The sequence below is a fragment of the Egretta garzetta genome, unplaced genomic scaffold, assembly GCF_000687185.1.
Source record: "Egretta garzetta isolate BGI_Z169 unplaced genomic scaffold, ASM68718v1 scaffold155, whole genome shotgun sequence".
Classification (NCBI taxonomy): Eukaryota; Metazoa; Chordata; class Aves; order Pelecaniformes; family Ardeidae; genus Egretta; species Egretta garzetta.
The window spans coordinates 1,166,595-1,189,858 of record NW_009259613.1 but is presented as its reverse complement, the minus strand read 5'-3'; the positions used below and the strand labels follow the sequence as shown (position 1 = coordinate 1,189,858).

The following is a 23,264-nucleotide window of genomic DNA, read 5'->3' as shown; positions in this document are numbered from 1 at the left end:
TAGGCTGGATTTTTTCATCATTTCTGAAGCCATCAAAGGATGGATCAAGAAATACACTGTGAAATTTAAAAGTATTGCACAAAGTTTCTTTTATCCTTCTGCTGCTCTTTAGGACTTGGCAGTGGCTCGGTTACTTTGGCTTACTTCAGAGCAGTATGCTTTTCTGTGTCCATTTGGCTTTTAGGCTGGCCTGAGATAGTTTGGGGGTGGTCAGCTCAGGGTTTTGAAAGCGGAACAATGGCTTAGAGCTCCCTTTCCCCAAAAGATGTAACTGAAGATCTTGACTGGAGTTTTCAAGCTCATGCAATGCAGGTTAGCTATCACCTTCTCACAAAAATTACTACAGAGGTGGGAATGTATGAGAAGCTGCTAAAATACAAGGTATGATAGTAGAATGACTGCTCCTTTCACTTGCCTGCCATTGTTGGACCCTTGTCTCCAAAACTGTGAGATGATTTTGCCCTTCAGCTGCCACAAGAAAGAGGAAAAGGAATGTTTTTACATACCTTTTATCTGGACCATGGCATGGATTAAGCCACTCTGAGATTTTTTGGTGGATTTTGGGGGTGGGGCGTTCCTTTTTCTTTTTTGGTTTAACAGATTTAGTGGATTAAAAGGCAGGTTAGTCTGTAACATAGCTATATAGCTGTGTCCTAAGCATATCCAGGAGTTTCTGCTTACAACTGAAAGAAGCTTGCAACTTTTACAAGTATTTGCCCTTTGCTGCCAAGTGGGACAGTAGAAGAGTGAGTTGGGTGTTTTTCTGCCTTGCATGTGGGGACAATAGTATTTGTTTTCTTCCTAAATGTCACTTTTCAGTAGTGTAATTGTAGATATGCAGGTCTGACCCAGGTGCATGAAGAGATAAGAACAGGAATGATCCTGGTTTTGTCATGTCACTTCCTTAAGTAGGGAGCTGCACTTCTACATTGTTGGTGTTCTCACAGATACAATGGCATAGATGTAGTAGGGGTCTGCAGCAGGAGGCACCAATGCTTTGCAGCAAGCATGCCAGGGGAGTTCATACAATGCATACAGAAAACCCGTAGAAGCTATGAGATTGCACTGAATTAATGATTCCGTGAGATAAAGGGTTAACAGCTGATGGGTGAGTGCAGACTATGCATCAGACAATAGAGAGGACATAGCTGAAATATTCAGCAAGCTTGTTTTTAATTGAAATATAAACAAAGCTGCTTTCATGGGAAGTGCCTTTCAGATGTACTTGTTTCTAGCCTGAGAAGAGTTGCACAGAGTTTGTGTTCTTCTGCAGATTACATGCCTGGCTGCCAGTGGCTTTTTTTACTCTTAGTTTAGTATTTTACACCTGTGAAAATTGGGTATGAAAAGAAAGGCTGCATGTGTGAGCGTGACAGTGGTCCTTCCCTCACGCAGTGTTCCTTGCTCTAAAGGTAATAGCAACAGTCTAAGGCTTAAAAGAGGGGAGAATCAAGTTGGTCCGTTTCTTGAAGCGAGTGCTATTATTGGTGGGAGGAGAGGACTTTGCTGTGTAAATGCTTTAGGTTAACTGTTGTGCACATAGCTGAGATCACATTAGAGTGATTTTAAGCTATTTCAGAAGGAGCGCCGCTCCCCTGGCTGCCCCTGGGTTCTTGGTAACTGCAAGTCCAGTGGCTATATAGTCCAGTATCCGGGGAACAGACACAGAGGCATGAAAACAGGCAAGCATGTGGAGTTAAGCTTGTGATCATAATTCCCATGCCTGTGGGGAATGCATTAACCTCTCCCGTACAATAGCAGAGTCCTCTCAAGCTGCAGTGTAATTGGGAAGTATCTGCAGGTTCATGTGCAGCGATGAGATGTCTGTTGCACTTAGGATATTTGCCTTACAGATGCTGCTCTCAGTAGCTTCATCTGCTTCATCTGCATCAGTATCTGATCTATTAGATACATACAGATTCAGATTTCTCTAGCTCTTCCACATGACACACATTTCTGCAGTATTTCCTTAAAGTTCACTTTCATGGCTGGGGTGGATATGGTTAAAGTAATGGGTATAGTTAAAAGACAGTGTTGCAGTTTTCTGAAGTTTCCCTCATCCAATTAAATGTTTGCTCTGTACAGTATGTGTGCTATGTGAGGAATTCAAATAGGGCACTGATTTGCAGATTTTCTTATCTGAGGCATTTCTTTTAAGTACCTTGCACCCTCCTCATTCAAATAGTAGCAAAGCTAGGCTCTGCCGTGAATTGAAGGGAAAAGAAGATTTATTTAGATTTATTTCAGTGGCACTCACAGAAATAGTAAGAACCTTCCTTCTTTTCACATTAGAAAGATTTCCTTATGCAAAAGATGCATTAACAGGATCTTAACTTTTTGTAGGACTGGAATTGTTTTGTAACTTTCATGTGTATTTTTTCTCCCTCAGTCTTTTGAAGTGTATCTACTCAAGAGACAGTAATTAGAGATGGTTTAATGTGTGATTGTCTTATTGGGTTCCAGTCCTGCAAGCGTTGAGGTCAATGGAACTACTCAGGTGCATGAAGCTATTTAGATGCGCAGGCATTTGCAGTATCTTAGTGTGTGGCCTTTTTTGTGGTAGAAAGTAGGGCCATGGAACCTGGGCTTATATGAATATGTGTTGGATTGCTTTAGACGGTACCAGAATAATTAAATATAATCCTCATTAGAGCTTGACTGGTTATTAAAATGCACCTGTAAAGAACTGTTCCTGTATAAAGCTCTTCAGTAATAGCATCCACATTATTCCTCATCCAGATGCATCTATTTTAACTATATCCCATAGTATTTTTGTCCAGTATAATTAAGTTGAACATAGTTCAGACTTGAATCCATTTAGACACCAATTACTCCACTGCTATTTGCAAGCTATTAGGGAAGAAAAGTTTACAGTTGCTTTACTTTTTTGTGTGTGTGGTGTGAACAAAGTCACACCTGAAATCTGTAGCTGTACTGGTAACTAAACCCCGTGCTGCTCTGTGCTGCTCAGCTGCCTTTCAACCCCAGTTCTGTCCTTTTCTCCTCATGTGAGCATAAGAGTGAGAGAAAGCTGGCTCCCTTATCTTCATTCCCTCCCATGAGGTTTTTACACACAGTGATAATATACCCCTGAGCCTTCTCTTCTCCAGGCTGGATGGTACCAGCTCTCTCAGCCCCTGCTCCTATGAAAGATGTTCCAGTCCCAGTGATGCCCCAGGCATCTTTGTGGCCTTGTACGGAACTTGCTCAAGCAAGTCCATGTCTCTCTTGTACTGGAGAGCCCAGAAATTGGCACGGAGCTCCAGAGGTAGCCTCACTAGTGCTAAGCAGAAAGGAAGGATCACCTCCCTTGGCATGCTGGCCTGATGCAGTCCAGGAATCTTTTGATCGCCTTTGCCATGAGGTTGCGTTGCTGGCTCATGGTTAGCTTGCTGTCCACCAGGACCTCCGGGTCCTTCTCTGCAGATCTGTCTTCCAGCCAGTTGGCCCCCAGCATGTACTGGTGCCTGGGATTATTCCTTCCCAGGTGCAGTAGTTTGCATTTCCTCTCGTTGAACTTCTTGAGATTCCTCTTGGCCCATTTCTCTCACTTTTACGTGGTAGCACAACCATCTGGTTTATCGATCACTCCTCACAGTTCTATATTGTCTGCAAACTTGCTGATGAAACTTTATCCCATCATCCAGGTTGTTAATGAAGGTGTTGAACAGTAATGGCCCCGGTATCAGTCCCTGGGGTGTAATGCTAGTGAGTTTTCTCATAGTGGACTTGATGCAGCTGATCACAAGCCTCTGGGCCCAGGCATTCAGCCAGTTTTCAATGCACCTCACTGTCCACTTAGATCTAACTGTCCTGGTTTCTGCTGGGATAGAGTTAATTTTCTTCATAGAAGCTAACATAGTGCTGTGTTTTGGATTTAGTTCTACAAGAATGTTGGTAACATGCTGATCGTTTTAGTTGTTGCCAAGTAGTGCTCAGACTACTCAAGGACTTTTTGAGCTTCTCCTGCTCGGCCAGGTGCATAACAAGCTGGGAGGGAACACAGCTAGGACAGCTAACCCAAACTGACCAGAGGGCTATTCCATACCATATAACATCATGCTCAGGGGGAGTTAGTTGGTCGGTTGTGAGGGGAGTGATCGCTGCTTGGGACGGGCTGGGCATTGGTCGGCGGGTGGTGAGCAAGTGCATTGTGCATTATTCGTTTTGTATATTCTGTATATTCTGTTACCATTCTCGTTATTACTATTATTATTATTTTCTCTTATTAAACTGTCTTTATCTCAGCCCACGGCTCTAACCTTTTTTCTCCTTCCTGATTCTCTCCCCCATCTCACTGAGGGAGGTGGGAGTGAGCGAGCGGCTGCGTGGTGCTTAGTTGCCAGCCAGGTTAAACCACAACACTAACCCATGCTTTGTCAGCTTGTTTATAAGGATGTTATGAAAGACCATGATAAAGGCCTTACTAAAATCAAGATAAGCAATGTCCACTGCTCTTCCCTTAGCCACTAGGCTATTCAGTTCACTAAAGAAGTCTATCAGGGAGGATAAGCATGATTTCCCCTTTGTAAATCCATGCTGATGACTCTCAATCATCTTGTTTTCCTTCATGTGTTCGGAAATGGTTTCCAGGGTTGGTTGCTCCATCACCTTCCCAGAGACTGAGGTTAGGCTAGCCAAGCCTGCAGTTCCCCAGATCATCCTTCACATCATTCTTGAACATAGGAGTGACTCTTGCTCCCCTTACAGTCTTCGGGAATCTCTCCCAATATTTGTGACCTTCTAAAGTATCAAAAGTGGCCTTACAGTGGTATCAGCCAGCTCCCTCGCCTCTTGTGGGTGCAACCTGTCAGGCCCCAAGGCACTTACACGTGTCCAGTTTATTTATGTGCTCCTTTGCTTGGTCCTCCTCCACCAAGGGTATGTCTTCCATGATCCAGGTTTTTCCTGTGATCTCAGGGGCTTGAGATTCCCAAAGGCCTGTCTTCCTGTTAAAGCCTGAAGTGAAGAAGGTTTTGAGTACCTCAGCATTTTCCATGTCATTTTCCACAAGGTCCACTGCCCTGAATTGGTCCCTGCACTGGTCTGAATTAATACTCCAGTTTTCTATCACTTTGGTGTTTTAAGTGCACACTGATGGTATGTATAGTCACATAGGACACTTGACTAGACATACCTGATTAACACCGTGAACTGTGGAATGCAAAACAACTTGGAACAGATGGGTCTGTTCTCATCTTTAGGGCTAGAGAATGCACCCTGATCAGACAGTTTGAGTGGTGCAATTCTGTAATCTTTATTCCCTCTGCCATTTGTCCCGCGGGATGTTTTCAGCAATCAGTGTAATGTTGCGAAATAAAATGTTACTGCTCAAACAAATAAAAACACTTCTTTATAGCCCTATTAAGAAAAAAGCATTGTTTTATAAACACTTCTTTCAGTACAAGGTTTATAAAAATGTGAATTGTTTTTTAACTTGCCTTCTACTTTGTTTCCTTTGCTGCAGAATCTCGAAGCTACATAGAAGCCATTAACCGCTCTGTGGTGGTGTCTGACAGCACGGTGGGCACTAACCCTGCTTTACTGAGGGCCAACATGCAGATGGATCCTTCCTTTCAGCATTGTTTTGCATCTTCATGTACTGTTTCAAGTAACAGCCCTATCCCAGGGGGAGAAAGGTAGGAAAAGATTCTCCTACTGTATTGTTTAGTTCTCATAACTATAGTTTCCAGCCAAGATGTTATGATTCCATCTTCATTGCAGAGCATTTGTCCAAGGACTTTGAGTTTGGTTGTGACATTTAATGATGATGTTGTCCACCAGCTGGAAATTACCATGTACACAGATGTTATTTCTATGTTAGGGACACAATTAGCTTTGAAGAGAAATAGGAATACAAAAATAAATATGAATGTATAGCTCTGTTACTTTATGTGCTAGCACATGCTCATACATATTTTCCTTTGTGCCTAACCAGCTTCTCTAATTATTTACTGAAAAGCATTTAGTGAAGTTTCATGTTGGAATAAGTTGTATATAAGAGAGAGGGAGCACTCTTCTCACTGCAGTACATGTGTTTCTAGTCAGTAAAATGTCAGGGGATTTGTTTTTCGTAGTGAGTAGCTGACTCCCTTTCAACTTCTCACCAGGCCTGAAAGATTTTATTATTTCATGTTTGTATTGTGGTAAACATGTAGGGCTCTGGACCAGAGTTTCAGTAGTATAGATTTACAGAATAGTCCTTTTCTCAAGGAGCTTGCAGCATAAGATGAGAAATAGCAGGAAACACAGTAAACAAGCAAGGAGTGCTAGGTTACTGTTAGAAGGTTCAGAAGACCATGGCAGTGAATGGTCAGTCATTAGCTGTGCCCTATATTTACTTAATAGATGAAGTGTTACATTGCAGTTGATTAGGTTTCCTTCTCTATCACTGTGTAACAACATTCCTTTGTGGCTAATTATCCTATTCTTGGATAATTGGCTCCTTTTTCACAGTAAGTATTTGGAATGCTATTGGTTGGTGTGTCAGACTCTCAGTGAGGACTTCAAGTATGTTGATACCTATTTATCTTTCGTTTATCTTCCCATCTGACTGATTTCATTTTCAGTCAGTACTTGGACTATGAAAGAATGTTTTCGTTTTGTGATTATGAATGTGAATCATAAGACTGAACAAAGCATGTTAGTATTTTCTGAGGAGGAGGCAATGTAACATTTCATTGTGAGTGGATATGAATTAAAAGCTTATCAGGCAATGCAGTCATTATCAAGTTCACATTCCTACTTCAAACTTTATCTAGGAAATTTTGTTCTCCCTCTAAATACTTTTTTCTGTCATTCTTCATTTCATCTGGTAGATAGCTACAGCTATGGATTTTTTTTCTTGCAATGATATCTTCTTCTGTTTGCTTCCCTTGCATTTCTTTATGGCCCTTCTACTTTGATCTGTTCAAGCCTACTAGTATCTATTTGCACAGTTCCCATTTAATTAAAAATCCTTTCTTTTTTAATATATCTTTATGTCAGCTCTTTCCGCTTTGCATCTCGCAATTAGTTTGTTCTCTCTGCATTTGATATTGCTGGCAATGTTTTCCAGCTACAGTCTAAGCACATTTCACTTTTAGAAGCAAGGAGATAATTTAAACTTTTATCAGATGGTTTCATCAGAAGCTTAGTTTGTCTTGTTTAGAAGGATATTTGCTGCTCTTCACTGGAGCAGGTGGAATTCTATCAATTAAAATGATTCCATCATGAAATAAATTAACCACTGGACCTGCCTGCCTTCCTTTTTTAATACAAATTATATTAAAAGGGACCTGGTCTAAGAGTTGGGTCTTGTGAACTGTGGTCTTATCATAGCTCTTCATTTATTGTGTGATGGTGCACAACTACCTCCTTAGCCCATTTCTTTTCTTTCTTCTTGATCTTTTTTTTTTTTTTTTTAATGAGCATAAGAGACTTTGCATGTAAGAACTGCTGTGGCAGTGTCAGTTTTCTTTCATAAACCTCTGCCTTTGATGGCAGCCTTGGCTTAAGAAATTCTTGCCTCCTAGTGCTCTTTTCCAGGTAGACTTCAGCACACCATGTAGAGATCTCCAGGACCACTATATGTAAAGCAATGCTGTGAACAGCCTCACTGAATTGTTTCATATTAAAAGTAACCTCCTCAAACAGGGGGAAGGAGGAGTGATTAATTTGATGGCCTGGTTTAGAGTGCAAACTCAGAAGCTGTCCCATCAGCATGGCTAGGTGGAGGGTGAGAAGAGGCAGAAAGTAGATGAGTGATCAGGTTGGGGATGGAATCCCTTGATCCAGCTGCATCGCCAGGTCCAGCGTGGTGTCAAGAGTACCGTCAGGATATCGTCCTGTCTGAGGCCATTTGTTACCTTTGATGATCATTGCAGTGTGGGTTGTACAGTGACGTTTAAAGGGAATGATTCGGCTTTTGTTTTATTTTTCTGTTCAATTTTTCACTTTTTTCGACAGCTCTTCGGCAACAGAACGTCCTTGGCTTGAAAGCAGCCCTAAAGCTTCCCCATCGCTCCAGCTTTCAATGGGAAACAGCAGGCTGCCGGGAGGTTACCTTGTGCCCTCTGAATTTTCAAATGCCGTGCAAGATGTCTCTCTCTTATGTCATTTCCAAACTCCAGGACTGCAAGTTGTCACCCTGAGCAGCCTGGAGAATTCACCAGCAGAGCCACAGCAAGAACCTGCTGTCAGCAGCAGTGCCCGGGCCTACCTGAGCTGCAGCGGGGGCAGCAGGGGCAGTAGCTTGCACCACGAGGAGAAAGAAGCTACTTTTGTAGCCAATACTAGCATCTCTCCTAAAACCATGAGCTCATCAGTGGCAAGTGCTGAGGACAATGGCTTTTTGACGCAAAACTTTCTTACAGTGGCCTCTGGACACAATAGCCACAACAGTGCAGTTCAGCAGTACCATGGAGGGAACGTACATGCTCAACCGCCCCTTCCAGAGAAAAAGAGGTCCTCTGAAGGAGACCGGTCGTTTGCCTCTGTGTCACCTTCTTCTAGTGGCTTCTCTAGTCCCCACAGTGGAAGCACAATGAGCATCCCCTTCCCAAATGTCCTCCCCGATTTCTCAAAAAGGTTAAGCACTTCCCCAGTGCCAGGTAGGTTCTACATCAGAGAAATGCAAAATACATTAGATTTTATATGAGTTTATAAAAAGCATTTAGGGGATTTTAAAAGTGGGCAGAGGAAAAAAAAAAACTATGAAAATGGCACAGAGGACTTGAATGTTTGCAGTAAGTGGTGCCAATTCACTGGCTTTGGATGCATTATTTGAAGAACAAGACTGCAGAACTCTTTCTGTGCTTCCCTAGATGTCAGCCAAAGGCAGCCTACCTTTTGAACTGCCAAGCCACAAGCGAGCGGTGTGGAGTCCAATTTTGTTTAATAAGGGCTGGCTTTTCTCTGCACCTTTCTAGACTTGTGTCAAGAATAGTTAAAAATGTATATGTGTATTCACTGGACCCCACTGAGAAGCTTTGTATTTAATACAGCTGTATAAATGTAAGAGTTTTTAATATTTTATGGGTTTTGCAAAATGAAACTTCAAGAATGCTTTCAGAATCTTAGTGCATGGTATTATATTTGCTGGTTCTAGAATAGCTCACAGTTTCTCTAAATTGACCTTCTAATCATGAGTTATTTGAACAATTAAGGTGAGTGGAAGTTGAAACAAATTTCTTAACTTTTTTTACCCTTTTATTTCACAGAAAACACAACTGATAAACATGTGACTGTAAAATTTGTCCAAGACACATCCAAGTTCTGGTATAAGCCAGATATTTCAAGAGAACAAGGTATATCAACTGATATTCTGACATATTCATTCACAGAAAGACTAGTTGGTGAATTTTCCTTACATTTTTTTGATGCATACCTAATGTCTAAAAGAAATACAAGAAGAAATATAAAACCTAGAAGGGTCATAGACAACCTCACTTAATTTGTTTTGTCCAAAGGCTGAATTTGAGAGTGGAGGGCAGCCAAGTAGTCCCTAAAAACATTCAGTAATCAGGCAAATGATTAGTCTTAACTGAACTAACTGCAAAGTAGTTTAAATCTGCTGTAAATGAAGCTCCAGGTTTTGGAATGGCAGGTATGCATGATGCAATACCAAACAACTGTCTGCTCTCAGAAACCTTCTGAGTACAAGTGTGCTGTTCCGCCATGTGTGTTTCCCTGCACAGATGATAGGTCAAGAGATACTAAATATCAGAGAATAATTCATTAGCTAGAAGTCATCGTAAAGCATCCTCATCTACCATTCATTCTGTAGCCTGAATTTGTCAGCTGCAAGTGACGTATGTTATTTCTTAAAGGTCACAAAATAACACTCCCATGGTAAAACATCTTTATGATGTACAATACAGGTATAGTACATCTATATGTAGATGTATTATTGAATGAGATGGAGAAAGCTTTTATTATGTATGTGAAAATATATACATACGAACTTATACCTTGTCCCTGCAACAGTGCATAAATAAAGCCTGCTGGGTGCTTTGCAAACGCAGTTGGTCTGATGGTCCATGTATCCCTGTTGTAATATTCAGCTATACTGAATTGTATTTAATGAGTTACGGCAGGTTTTTAAACTGGGATTCTTAAAATTGGTTGTTAAAACGTAAAAATGATGAATTAGTTCTTCAGTGGGAAGGAAGTTCACACTAAACCATATTAGCCTTCAGCTATTGGCAAATGGTGAATCGCTATGTCTATCTAGTTCAGGGGAATAAAGACCATAGAAAACAGGTCATTAATTAATCTTCGGATGGTGTTTTACGGGTCCTTTCACTCCAGTCCCCTTCCCCTTGCCTGCTTACAACCCATAATGAGAACTGAGTCTTTAAATGTACAAAAAAAATTTCCTGACTTGATGCAAGTCCAGAGTGGGGAGTAGATCATAAATTAAGTTTAAACCTAGCCGCTTGAACAAAGGAAAATAAAATCTTCCCAACCTTTTAGTATGCCTCTTTTCACCCTACCAAGTAAAATTCCTTTTAAAAAGTCTTTTAAGATAGTGTTGGTTGAGGATAGGGGAGCACTTGTTCTTTTTTTCTGTGCTTAATGGACTGCTTCTGTGACAAATGATTACTGTCCCTCTGCGGATTTAGAGGTGTTAGCAACTACAGCTGAATTGCAGGGTTCTATATATTCATCCTCCTCCTCTCAACACATGACAGGTTATTGTGGAAATAGTTGGTTTTTTCACCATTTGACAGATGAATATAACACATTATGTATGTATTTGCTTTACTCACTTAAACAGGATCAACAATTACGTCTGCATTTTCCTAATTTTCTGTTACTATTATTTTTTTTCCATGGAAAAAAATATTTGTGTGTCAATGATACAATCATTGCTCAGGCCTTGCAAAATATGGCTTCATGCCCCATACACGTAATTGCCATATTCTGTGTATACAGACAGTTAAGGACTCCAGGGTCAAGTCTGGGCTTTTTCTAGGGTTTCTTTGAAGACTTGCTGATCGTTAGAAATTTTGGAAATAAACACAAGTATTTCCAAAAAGTTTTTTTTAAAAAAAAAAAAGCGAAGTGCTAAGGCTGTACTAAAATCAAATTAAGAGCAATCATTAGATGAACCTTTTGTCTTTTCGAAGTGAGTTTAAGATTTTGGGCTACTAGATTTCAAAGTCTGCAGCAGACTCATGCAAAGCAAGAGCAGTTTCCCTTGCACGTAGTTCTTCCTGGAGAGGACTTCATATCATGCTCCTAGCAGAGATCACAGAATACAGATGTAAACTATTTTAACGCTTGGACAGTCAAAGAGCAAATATTCACTTATATCCCTTCCCTTGCTTTAAAACTAGTAAGGGAGTGATACTGCTTTGCAGGGATGGAAAGTTGGTGGTGGATGAAAGCCGATCTGCTCCACCTGTTGAAGCTGCATAGGAAAAGAAAACCAGTGCTGTCTAGTCAGTCTGGGAATTAGAGCTGTGCTCTGTGTCATGCTTCTAACAAGTTGAAAAAATACAAGCAGGAATCAATTTGCTCTTGCACGGGTTGTAGGAATCCTGGTGGGACCTGCATGTCCATCTCGGTTTAAAAATCAGTAGGGATCTGTACTTCAGGCTTTTCTTGAAATAAGTATCTGTAAGATTTGCACAAGATGTTTCCACTCAGATCCCCCAAATATGCTTGATTGTATTCTGCTCTGCAGCAATGGATCTTATTTCCTTTAGTCCCTGATTAATTATAGATTTGCATTTCTGTACTTTTGGGTGTGTGAATTGTTCTGGAACTGTTCTTCTCTCTCTTTCCCGGAATCCCTTGCAGCCATTGCTGTTCTCAAGGACAAGGAACCTGGGTCATTCATTGTTCGAGACAGTCATTCTTTCCGGGGAGCCTATGGGCTAGCAATGAAAGTTGCTACACCACCTCCTTCTGTGCTGCAGTTAAACAAGAAAGGTACTGTATGCCTCCTGTTTATTATTTAACAAGCCATACATAGTGGGAAGTCCTTATTACTGGGTAGTAATCAGATGAATCTCCCCTCTTCTAGTAAGTGCAACTTGAATTACAGGCTCCATGTGGTACCTTGTTAAATGAGACTAGATAAGATGTCTGTTGTACTTTACAGTTTCACCATGGCTTGTAAATGTATGTTCATAGTGGTTGTGCATGTTTTATACCTTATCAACCTAATAGAAAACCAGTGTCATCTCAGTAATGGGTCCTCCCTAGCAATCAGAAGTCTGCATCTGATCCACATGCCACCATGTAAAGCTTTTGCTTGGCTGGAAAGTTCAATATTTTTGACCCCAAGGTTTTGTTTTGAGACAGTTCTACATTAGATATAAATCTGAGGAGGTTCCCTAAGGAAAGATGATAGTTGTTTAAAAGAAGTGATGAAATACACCTACTTTCCTAGCTCCAGTGCTTCCATGTATAACTTATGCCTGATAGTTGTGGAAGGCAAAATGGGAAGAACCTACAGAAAGCATTAATCAGTGTACAGAAACTCAGCCCCTGTTCTTGGCTACATTTGTGCTACTGCAGGAGTAGTGTGGTGGTTTTCATTGCTGCTGTTTTCCTTTCACAAAGCTTATTATGTTTCATTAGTACATGCTGACTGGTGAGGTAAGCAGCTGAGATCGCAAAAAAACAGTGATTCTTAGTGTCATGGTTTTGTCTGGTTTTGGTTGATTAGCTTTTTTTTTCTTTTTTAGATTTCATGCTTACTCTGCGGCAAGGTTAGCAGTCCACTTCTATTACAATAACACTTTCAAATTCTGTACATTTAATCTGGTATTTTGAGATAATTTCTAATAAAAAACTGCCATGTAATACTTCTTTTTATTGTCAAGAAACGTCAGCAGAACTACTGCACTGTCTTATTTAATGAAGACAACAGGGTTGCACTAGGGTAGTGATAGCAACAGCAAGGAGGCGAATGGAAAGTAGGTGGTTTTAGTAATCTTTTTTTATCATCAGACCAATGAAGTCCAGGAAGACATGAAAGCTCAAACTCAACTAGCCTTTAAGAGCTAGTTTATGTTAGTTGTACCACAGGCAAGTGGTAGTAAGAGAAAATTTTAGTTGAGACTGTAGCATTCTTCCACTTCTTGCTCTGTGATCTTTAGCTTTTTTGGTTCCTACTCTTTCATCCCAGAAGACACAAATTTGTTCAAGTCTTCTTCAGGGTTGCTTGTTCCAGGCTTCCCCTTCTCACATACCCTTGTAATTTATTTTTAGTATTGTGAGAGCATAATGGCAAACAGTAAGCTGTTTGAAAAGGTGATCTGTGCAATATTTGCTTGCATAGAAGTTTCTGCTGTCCAGATTAATGTGTCCATCTGTATTAGCCTGAAAGTCAGCTCTTGATGTCACATGTTTCCTGGACTGTGGCTGATAGATCAGAGTCAAAGGGAGCATTTGTGTTTGTGGCTCTTTTGTTAAGGTTTGAATGGTTGGGTAGCTTTGTCCCATTGCTATGAAATAACCCTTTAATTACTTGGAGAGAGATTAAGTTTGTAGTCAGGTGTGAAATGTGTGAACCAGTCTTTCAAGAAATAATGAAGTTGTCTTAATTACACATGTGCATATGTATGTATATATTTAAAAGAATGCTAAATCTCAAGGGAATTTTTATATGCCTCTTGGACTTTGAATCTCCTCATTACATCCAACTTAAACAATTTTGATTTGTCCTAGATAACTGAGAGATAAAAACTGTCTTTAAAAATCTAGGGAAACATGAGTGTTTCATGTAGTTGTTTGTTTTCAGGAACAAAGACTTAGCGTAAAACTGCAAACATTTTAAAACTTAAAAATTCACTGACAGACTTGGCATCGTTACCTTTGTGTAGCTAAATATTCTGTTGGTTTGAACTGGAAAAGTTCTGCGAGCAGAACTGTCACTAGAAATCTGAGTATTTTATCATACTTTTACTCCCTTGTCACGTTGGATACAAGTTCTTCTAATGGGCAGGTGCATCAGAGTTTCTAATCATTCGTTTTCTAAATTTCTGTTCCTGTCTGTTAGTTGGGACCATGCTTGGACATTTTGGACACCAGTGTATATTTGGATGTCGGTCACTTACGATTATAAAACCTTTTCCTCTGGTTGTCTGAAGTGAGCTATTTGCTTGCTTGTTTTTGCAAAATGGCCTTTTTACTACATCTGGTAACCTTGCAGCAGGGCAGGTCTAATGTATCTTTGCATGCTGTATATAAAACATTAGGTGGTAATGTGGAAAACTGCTTCATAAAGACCAGCTAATTTGTGAGACTGTTGTCAGTTCATTGCTTCTCTTCATGAGCTTTCTTTTTCTTTTTCAACACAGTTGGAGATTTGTCAAATGAACTTGTAAGGCATTTTCTGATTGAATGCACTCACAAGGGGGTACGCTTGAAAGGATGCCCAAATGAACCATATTTTGGTAAGTACTGCACATCACAGTGACATAGGAAATGGAAACAGTTTGCATTTGCTAGAGCTGTTTTATAGACTTGGATGGAGTGCAAATGAGAGAATACTTTGCTCAAGTACTGATGATTTCTGTAGGAACCCATTCTAAGGTTATAGGATCCTTGTACACATTTACCTTATGTGTATGTGTAGGGCCCTCTAGCACAGATGCACATGACCAAGCCTCAAGCGGTCAAGCTTGTCTACCACTGCTAGTGCCACTGCAGACAGCTAAGCTAGATGACTGTTACGGGCCTTATTGGTTCAGGACCTTTGCATTATTTGGTCCTGTGCTATATTTATACTATATACTATCTGGCTAAAATGACACCGGAGGGAGACATTCACAAAGTACGTTACGCTTGTGTTAGCCTACCTAATGATGAAAATGCATTACTTGTTGTGGCAAACAGCCAAACACCTATCTAGCTGCTCACTAATTCGCCCTCCTCAGTAAGGAAAATAAGATGAGAAAGCTTATGGGTCGAGATAGAGACAGGGAGGTTGCTAACCAGTTACTACTGTGGGCAAAAGAGACTCAATTTGGAGAAAATTAATTTTTTGCCAATTAGAATCGATATTCAAGTAGTGAGAAACAAAGACAAACATTAAAATAACACTTTTCCTTTCCCTTTCCCAAGTTCAACTTCACTGCTTCCCCCCAGACTCATCACCCCCACTGCAGGCAGTGCAGGAGGGGGTGGGGGGCATATGGTCATTAGAGAAGAGTTCCTCTCTGCTGCTCTGTCCCTCTCCCACTTTTTCCTTGCTGCAGTGTGGGCTTTCCCCATGGCTGCCATCCTCAGGAAAAAAAAAATCTGCTCCTGCATGCACTCTCCGTGGGCCACAGTTCCTTCAGGAAAGGTCGATCTGCTCCAATGTGAGGTCCTCCACAGGCTGCAGGGTGGGGGATGTCAGCTTGGGTGCCTGGAGCACCTCCTTCTCCTCCTCCTCCTCCTCTGACCGTGGTGTTCCCTCTGCTGTGCCTCACCCTTTTTTTCTCTTCTTGTCTCTGTGTGGCCTTTTCTGCCCTTTCTCAGATATGCTTTCCCAGAGGCATCCCTCCTATGGCTCAGCGATGCCCTGCAGTATGTCTGCTGGAGCTGGCTGTGTTGGCCATGGGGCAGCCCCATGCCTCTTCCCACAGAGGTCACCCTGCAGCCTTCCCACCCCCTGCTACCAGCCTTGTCACATACACCCAATACACCCATAAAATGGTCATCTACCATAAAATGAGTAAGTGTAAAATGACAAATCCTATCAGAATTTTTAGCCCAGTCCTAATTTGATCTTGAAGTACCTGTTTATGGCATGTACGTAGCCCTGCTAATCATTTAGTTTGTGTTTTATGACCTTTCAATGCATACAGCCTCAAAACTGCTTCACAAAGTAGCCAGGCAGGCGCTATCACATACTTGTATGGATAAGACAATGATGGACTAATAATATCAGTTGGTCTTTGCATTTCTGTAAGGCCCTTGCACAATTGGGTCATCTTTCCATTTCAAAGCAGTTTTTGATGGGCTGTAAAAATGAGGTTCGTTTTGGTTGAACTGTGATTTTTCTCAAGCATAGGATTACTAAGTTCAATGTTTGTTAGTAAACGGGATCAAAGGATGGCTTTTTGTACAAACAGACTGATGAATATTATGCCTTCCTCTCACTCCTTTTAGTCTCACATGCTGACGTCAATGGTGACTAATGTTTAATTATTTTGATTAAGCCAAGTCCAAATGACAAAAGTTACTCTGAATAGAAAAGAATAATAATTTAATAGAGAATGCTACATACATCACTGCCACACTGAATGGAGGAGGTTTTGTCTAGACCATCTTTTATACTTTCAGAAGCAGAAAATAGAGGTGAGTGTAGACAGAACGCTAGACAGTGGAGGCTAGGTGGCTAAGAGGCAGAACTTCTCGCTCTTTCTCTGCCTCATCACATAGCATTGACCCTTCGTGCTCTTACCATCTTAGAATCATAGAATCATTTTGGTTGGAAAAGACCTTTAAGGTCATAGAGTCCAATCTTTAACCTAACCCTGCCATCCCACCACTAAACCATGTCCCTAAGCACCTCATCTATCCTTCTTTTAAATACCTCCAGGGAGGAGGACTCTACCACCTCTCTGGGCAGCCCATTCCAGAGCCTGGCAACCCTTTTGGTGAAGAAGTTTTTCCTAATGTCTAGCCTAAACCTGCCCTGGCACAGCTTCAAACCATTCCCCCTCATCCTATCATCTGTTACCAGGGAGAAGAGGCCGACCCCCACCTGGCTACAGCCTCCTGTCAGGCAGCTGTAGAGGGCGAACAGGTCTCCCCCCAGCCTCCTCTTCTCCAGACTAAATAACCCCAGTTCCCTCAGCCGCTCCTCGTATGACTTGTGCTCCAGACCCCTCACCAGCTTGGTTGCTCTCCTCTGGACATGTTCCAGCAATGCAACATCTTTCTTGTAGTGACGGGCCCAAAACTGAACACAGTATTCGAGGTACGGCCTCACCAGCACCGAGTACAGGGGCACTATCACTTCCCTACTCCTTTTGGCCACACTATTCCTGATACAGGCGAGGATGCTGTTGGCCTTCTTGGCCACCTGGGCACACTGCTGGCTCATATTCGGCCGGCTGTCAACCAATCTTCATAAGATTTTACTACATTTAATGTAGCAGAAATTAAGAGCATTGAAAGGAATTTACCGACTTCCATATGTTACTGTTTTTGTCATTTCTGTGCACTCTCCATTTTGAAGCAAAGCCATTAAGGTTAGGGTTTAAGCAGGGAAAGGGAGCATATGATTGTGATTAATGAGTTCAAGTACATCCAACTGGGACAGTGCTGGGAGACATGAATACACTAAAGTTGACCAAAGAAGGTCTTGGCTTAGGTGCCAAGCGAATTTTTTTTAAAGGGCAGTGGGGGGAGACCCTTATTGGTCTATAAAATACTCGAGAGCCAACATAACTGTTAAGCAATCTTGTTGTCCACCAAGTTAACTGTGCGTGTCTTGTTACTCTTCTGACCACAGGGAGTTTGACAGCTCTGGTGTATCAGCATTCCATCACACCACTGGCATTGCCTTGCAAGCTCCTCATCCCAGACAGAGGTATGCTTGTTAAAGTACAGAAGAGAGATACCCAGCCAAGCTCTGCTTCAAAGTGCCAGTGTCTGAAGGCAGGTGAACATGTCACAAGTCAAGATCTAAGCAAGAAAACACAGGGAAGAAAACTGTGTTTTAGAAGTGGTTCTTCAGTACTGCCGACTGCTCTTGCCCAAGCTGTAGTTGTGAGCAGGCTAATACTGTGATATTCCAGTCATAAACAGATACACGTCATGGAAATCCGCACAGTAATCTAGCATGTAGGACGACAGTTGTACTTCTCAGACATGAAATTATGCCCATGTATGGTTAGATGTAATCACTCATTCAGGTCTGGGTGGCAAAAGGGCTTTAGAGAAGGCAAGTATGTAAAGAATGGAAGGTGCCCTTAGTGTGACACTGGCAGGAAGGAAGTAGAAACTTACACAGGTCCAAATATTAAGTAAATTATAAAAAAGCCTGTATTGCATCATGGGACTGTAATTCTAATTTTGGTTATGGTGATTTCATAAACCACTCTTAAGACAGCAGCAAAATGTAGCTATGCTTGCCCCATAATTCAGTTGTCTGTTACTCTCCCACATGAAGTTAACACCAGATGTATTATTGAAATGTTAAACATTCTTGTGGTTTTCTGCTGAACTCTTTAAACTTTTGTTAAAGGCCATATGTCAGTGTTCAAACATAGCATTTGCATTATGCAAATACACTAATGAAACCATTTTAGCACAAAAACATGGTATGGTAAATGTGATCAGAGATCTCTTTATATGGCAACCCAGTGTGGTAGGTGGGCTTGTTCTCCTTACCCTACTCACCTAAAATGGAAAGTTCCTTCTGTTCTGACAGAGGTGCAGGACTGAAACATTTGCCTTGTCCTGGATAAACACAACACAGTGAAATTTTATTTTGGATTTATTTTTTAATCTGATATGATCATGCATTTTAAGGTGATCTTCTGTGGTTAATGATTCTGAACACAGTGTGTGGAGTATTTAAAGCATATGGATAACTCTAAACATGTGAATTGTGTCACACAGCGGATTACTGCTCTCTTCCTCATCTGAATGTATTCAAAGACAGCATGCATCATGTTAAATACAGCAGTAAATGAGTTCTTTGTACATGCATTTATGTAACTGACATACCGATGGACAGTTTTCTCACTAATTTTAACAGAAGATTGGGAGGCAGACATTCCACTGCTGTCTTAATAGTTCAGATGTTTATTTTCTACACAAGTATAAAGAAAGGATTATGTTGTCATCTTCTGAATCAAAATGCCATTAATTGATTTCGTCGTAGAAACATGAAGTCTTTGTGCCTAAATTAGTGTAAATTGTACAAATTAAATGAGGTAATTAAAATTGTACTATTTAAAAAATTTTGAGGTTGTAATGAGGGAATATTGCTGTTAGTATTGTTTTAATGTGACATCATGTGTGTCCCTGCAGCATATGCTATGTAGTTATGTCTTTTACTGTCAGGAATTAAAGGTTGAGCATCCTTCCTGCAGTGCTGGAGGAAAAAAAAATGATGCAGCACAAAAACCACATGAATGTTTATAGTTGCAGATACAAGATTGTTTCATGTTTCTGGCCAAGAGTTGTCCAGTAGATGAGATCACAGTTACAAAGTTAAACTCATACTTGACCACGTGCATTCATTTGTCGATTCAAGTCCAAACAAGACATGGACAATGTTTTCTGTTTGCAGATCCCTTGGAGGAGATAGCAGAGACTTCTCCACAAACTGCTGCAAACTCAGCAGCGGAGCTTCTCAAACAGGGTGCAGGTCTGTAAACTTTTTCCTTGCATTTGACTTTCACCAAATGTTGTATCTTACAGGCTGGGAGAAGCTGAAGCTTAGACTGGACTGAAGGATGTTTAAAGGGAGCAGTTAAATTTAGAGTGCTGTGTAGAAGTGTAAAGGGCACTGTGAGGATATGTACCAAGTTCTTTCTGTTTTCAGCAGCCAGTTCCTAAGTTCTACAACCCTGTGTTTGCTTTCCAGTCATGTCTCCCATGAGAATATGAGGTACACATAGATTGGTTCAATCACAGCAATTTTTAAGCAGTGACATTGTTTTCATTAAATACTTTCAACCTGTGGTTGCAGAGGTTTGTGAACTATGTCTGAGGTCTGCAGGAAAGTGCTCAGTAGGGTTAAATTCTCAGCATGGGAGTCTACAGTACCACTGAAAAATGCTTAGCATCCCATCAATCTGAAAAAAAAAATATTAAAAAGCATTGCCCTGTGCTTCATTTGATGTTGCATGTTGTTAGGAAATGTCCAGTGTCTTTTCCATTGGCTGCTGTTTTATGGGTTCTCATGCATACTGCAGCACCCATTCTGGGAAGTTAAATTGTCTTACCCTGAGCTTATTGATGTGACAGAAGAACCCTGACAAGATTACCCCCAAATGGTGTGATACTATGCATTGGTACCGTCTGTATCTCTCTCAAATAGAGGTATTTGCAACAGCTGTGTAGAGACATGCTCTGCTTCTCATCTGCTTTGTTTGTGTGCAGCTGACCCAGAGACAGCAAGCAAAATAGGCTGTCTAAAAAAGTGTGGTGGTGTCCTAACCTACCATTATTGGACATGGAATACGCCTTTGTAATCTTAAAGCTGTCCTTAGCAGAAATGCAGCCACTGTGCTATTCACCTGTACAGTGGGCATGCCCAGGGGATCCTGTCCACGCCCTCCTGTGATCCCTGGTTTTCAGGCTGATACGAATTCTCCCCCAGGATCTATCTGTCCACCCAATTAGTCCCATTAGAGCAGGAGTATACACTACATTTGCCACTCCCCTTTGAGTTTAGCCTACCACTGGAGCCACAAGCAAAAATGTTGTGGCAAAGCATGCCTTTATATGAATGCTGCCTCACTGCCCTTGCGCATTTTAGGGCACTTCTGAAGGGGACAGTTGTCAAGCTGAGCAGCCCTGGAGAAAGTGTTGCTCTGTGCTTGTGCAGCAATCCTCTTTGACTTAAAAATTTGAAGTACCGCTTTGAGTGCTGTAATCGAGCAGGAATATGTGGCTGAGGCAATGGCAAGCCTTTGCAAGGCTGTGCCAGGAGTGAGCATGTGTTGGCCTTTCTGTCTGCCAGTGCCAGTGGTTGTGGTTGTGGCCAACAGGGGAAAAAAAGAAGGAGAATGAATTTTTGTAGAACTTTCTCTCTTGAAAACCGAGCAAAAGGGGCATGTGTTGTCTTGAGAAATGCTGGTTTCTCCTTGCTCAGGCAGTGCTTTTCAAACAAAGAGATTTCTTACTTCAGTTGGGGCAGTAGTCAGGTAACTCCTTATGGGGGCTGTCAGATCATGGATCATTTGGGGAACTTAGTACATTTGGGTTTTCCCTGTTTTGTTGTTATTTTTGTTTTTAAACAAGGGTTTGGAACCTTAACAGATAAATTGGTGAGGAAAGATTCTCAGAGGGTTTTTTTTTGCCTTGATACATCATTTCCCACAGATTTTCCATGTTTCAGAGGTCTCCAGTCATAGAGACATTCAAGTTGTGGAGATCAACGCTGAAGTGCAGACCCAAAACATGTAAATTGTCTCTTTTCCAACTGAGCTATATCTGAGCTTGTGTGAGCACCTGCAGTTTAGTAAAAGCAGATGCACTTTTTCCCTGCCCTGCTTTACCCCACCCTTCTCCCACTCCACAAGCAAAAAAAATGAAGATGTGTTTTCCTAGAATGATAATTTTTTTATAGCTGTATGAAAAACCTAAGAGCGTTTCCAGTCACTATCTAAATGCAGAAGCTGATCCTTTGCTTCCTAGAGAGTGACGACTGAAGACTAGAAACTATACAGATAAGTGGCTTTTCCCTAAAACAAACCTTGCTTTATTAACCTTCCTGTTTGGCAGCAAAATATTCTTCCCCAAATAAATCCCAGTTCTTCATATGTTTCCACTAATACAGTTAAGGGACTAAGCATTCTGAACAAAGCACATTCCCAGTCTAAAAGCAGCAGGGGTTACTTTAAATGGCCACCTTTTGTAGCTGTTGGCAGTAGTATGGACGTGTGACTACAAAATGCCACCTGTGGAAAACGAGAGCAGCAACATTGCAGGGCAGCTGCATTGCACAAAAGACACAGATGCCTTCCTTTTGTTCTAGCCTTCAATATGGTTTCCATGGGATTGCTGTCATTCGATACCCATGATGTTCTTAAATGAGAAATCTTTCAGCCTTTCTCATTACCTTTCCTTTCCTGTAATCTCCTTTTTAAGCTGACACTTTTACACTTTTCCAACACTTTTGGAAAAGGTTCCATTTATTATTTTTTGTGCTACAGAAATAAAGGAATCTGTTGTGTTTGGTGACTGCTTTTGAACGGTCATATTGAGGGCAAGCTACACAAAAAATGCTTGGCTGTTTCATTTAGAAACAAAACCTGAACACAGTCTGTTGACACCAATGCAGTGTGCGGCAGATGAGTAAGGGAAACCCTTCCTCTGGGTCTCAGAAGTGGGGAGGAGTGTGACTGCTAAACAAGGCAGGCTTCCTGTGGTGGGAAAGGCTTGCAGGGCGATGAAGAGCTTTAGGTCTGTACCAGCTTATGGTTTGGAATGTTATTTACAATTTTGGATGGATATGACAGAAAGCTGTTCATCGTCTTAAATCCCTCTCTGCCTGAACTGTATAGTAATTGATTCAAACAAAGGCTATTGAAACTATCACACCAATGCGCAAATACGTTTGGGAAATTACACACTTGCAGATCAAACCAAATCTCTGGATCCCTTCTTTCGCTGACAGACTCCAGAGCTTGAAGTTACTGGGCTGGAATCAAACTTAGCTTATGCAGTCTTTAACTGTACGATTGCTTGGTTGTTCTGAAAGTGCCTGTGTAGCTGTGCATTTTATGTAGATAGTCATAGGAGAAAGCTTTAGTCAGATTACAGAATAACCATATGAGAAGAGAAGCTATCTAGATGTAATTTAATCTTTGCTTTCATAGTAAGTTTGGCAAGCCAAGCTAAACTGCCAAACACGTGAAATATTAGCATGGTAATTTGCATGTGTCAGATGCCAGTGTTGTAAGTTCTGTCCTGGATACCTACACAAATGTTTTCACCAAAACACAAAGTCTGTTGGTACCAGTGTTTCGCTACAGATGTGTTTAATCATTCTTGCTTGTGCTGTAGAATAAGACTAAAAAAGGCTTTTCAGTTTCAGAAGCATTCTTAATCTGGTTGTAAATTTGTCTTTATAACACAGTCTCAAAGTATTTAAGCATGTGAATAGTTCTGTTATAGTAGTTCTGTTACATATACTATATATATATATACTATAACTATAGTATAGTTCTGTTAATACTATATAATAATAATAATTAATACTGTATAATGTTATATGGCACTGTTACCATGTAGTACTATGTCCTATTATACAGTACTGTAGTACTACTATATAACGCTATATAATATTAGTACTTCTTTTCCTAGTGCTCACTGCAGATTCTATAAGACCAGGTAAAAAAATAAACTGTACCTAAGTCAGTAATTTTTCTCAATGTGGAACTTGTTCTCTTTGCCCTAAAATTGCTAGACATACAAAACACTGTGGAATTAATGAGAAGTGAGCTTTACAGCAACGCTCAATTCTTTATGGGGTAAAAACATTCTTGTCTTGCAAGTGAATGGTTTCCTTTGAATAGAGTTTAATTACCATTTGAAAGTGTAAAATGTGTGAATATATGCTGCAAAAAAATGTGTATTTTCTTACTGGC

The 23,264-nt window shown here is 40.9% G+C and overlaps 1 protein-coding gene across 5 annotated transcripts in view; it reads left to right on the top strand.

Annotated features, from left to right (window-relative positions):
• Nucleotides 1-23,264, top strand: part of TNS3 (tensin 3) — a 187,194-nt gene that overhangs the window by 158,511 nt on the left and 5,419 nt on the right. For 4 of the 5 annotated variants that reach the window (XM_035893956.1, XM_035893953.1, XM_035893952.1 and 1 more), the window contains 7 exons: nucleotides 5,468-5,639; nucleotides 7,948-8,591; nucleotides 9,201-9,287; nucleotides 11,788-11,919; nucleotides 14,298-14,393; nucleotides 17,447-17,524; nucleotides 19,235-19,312. In XM_035893956.1, coding sequence (XP_035749849.1) covers nucleotides 5,468-5,639; nucleotides 7,948-8,591; nucleotides 9,201-9,287; nucleotides 11,788-11,919; nucleotides 14,298-14,393; nucleotides 17,447-17,524; nucleotides 19,235-19,312 — 1,287 coding nt within the window. The remainder of the gene's footprint in view (nucleotides 1-5,467; nucleotides 5,640-7,947; nucleotides 8,592-9,200; nucleotides 9,288-11,787; nucleotides 11,920-14,297; nucleotides 14,394-17,446; nucleotides 17,525-19,234; nucleotides 19,313-23,264) is intronic. The other variant, XM_035893955.1, reaches the window with a different exon arrangement.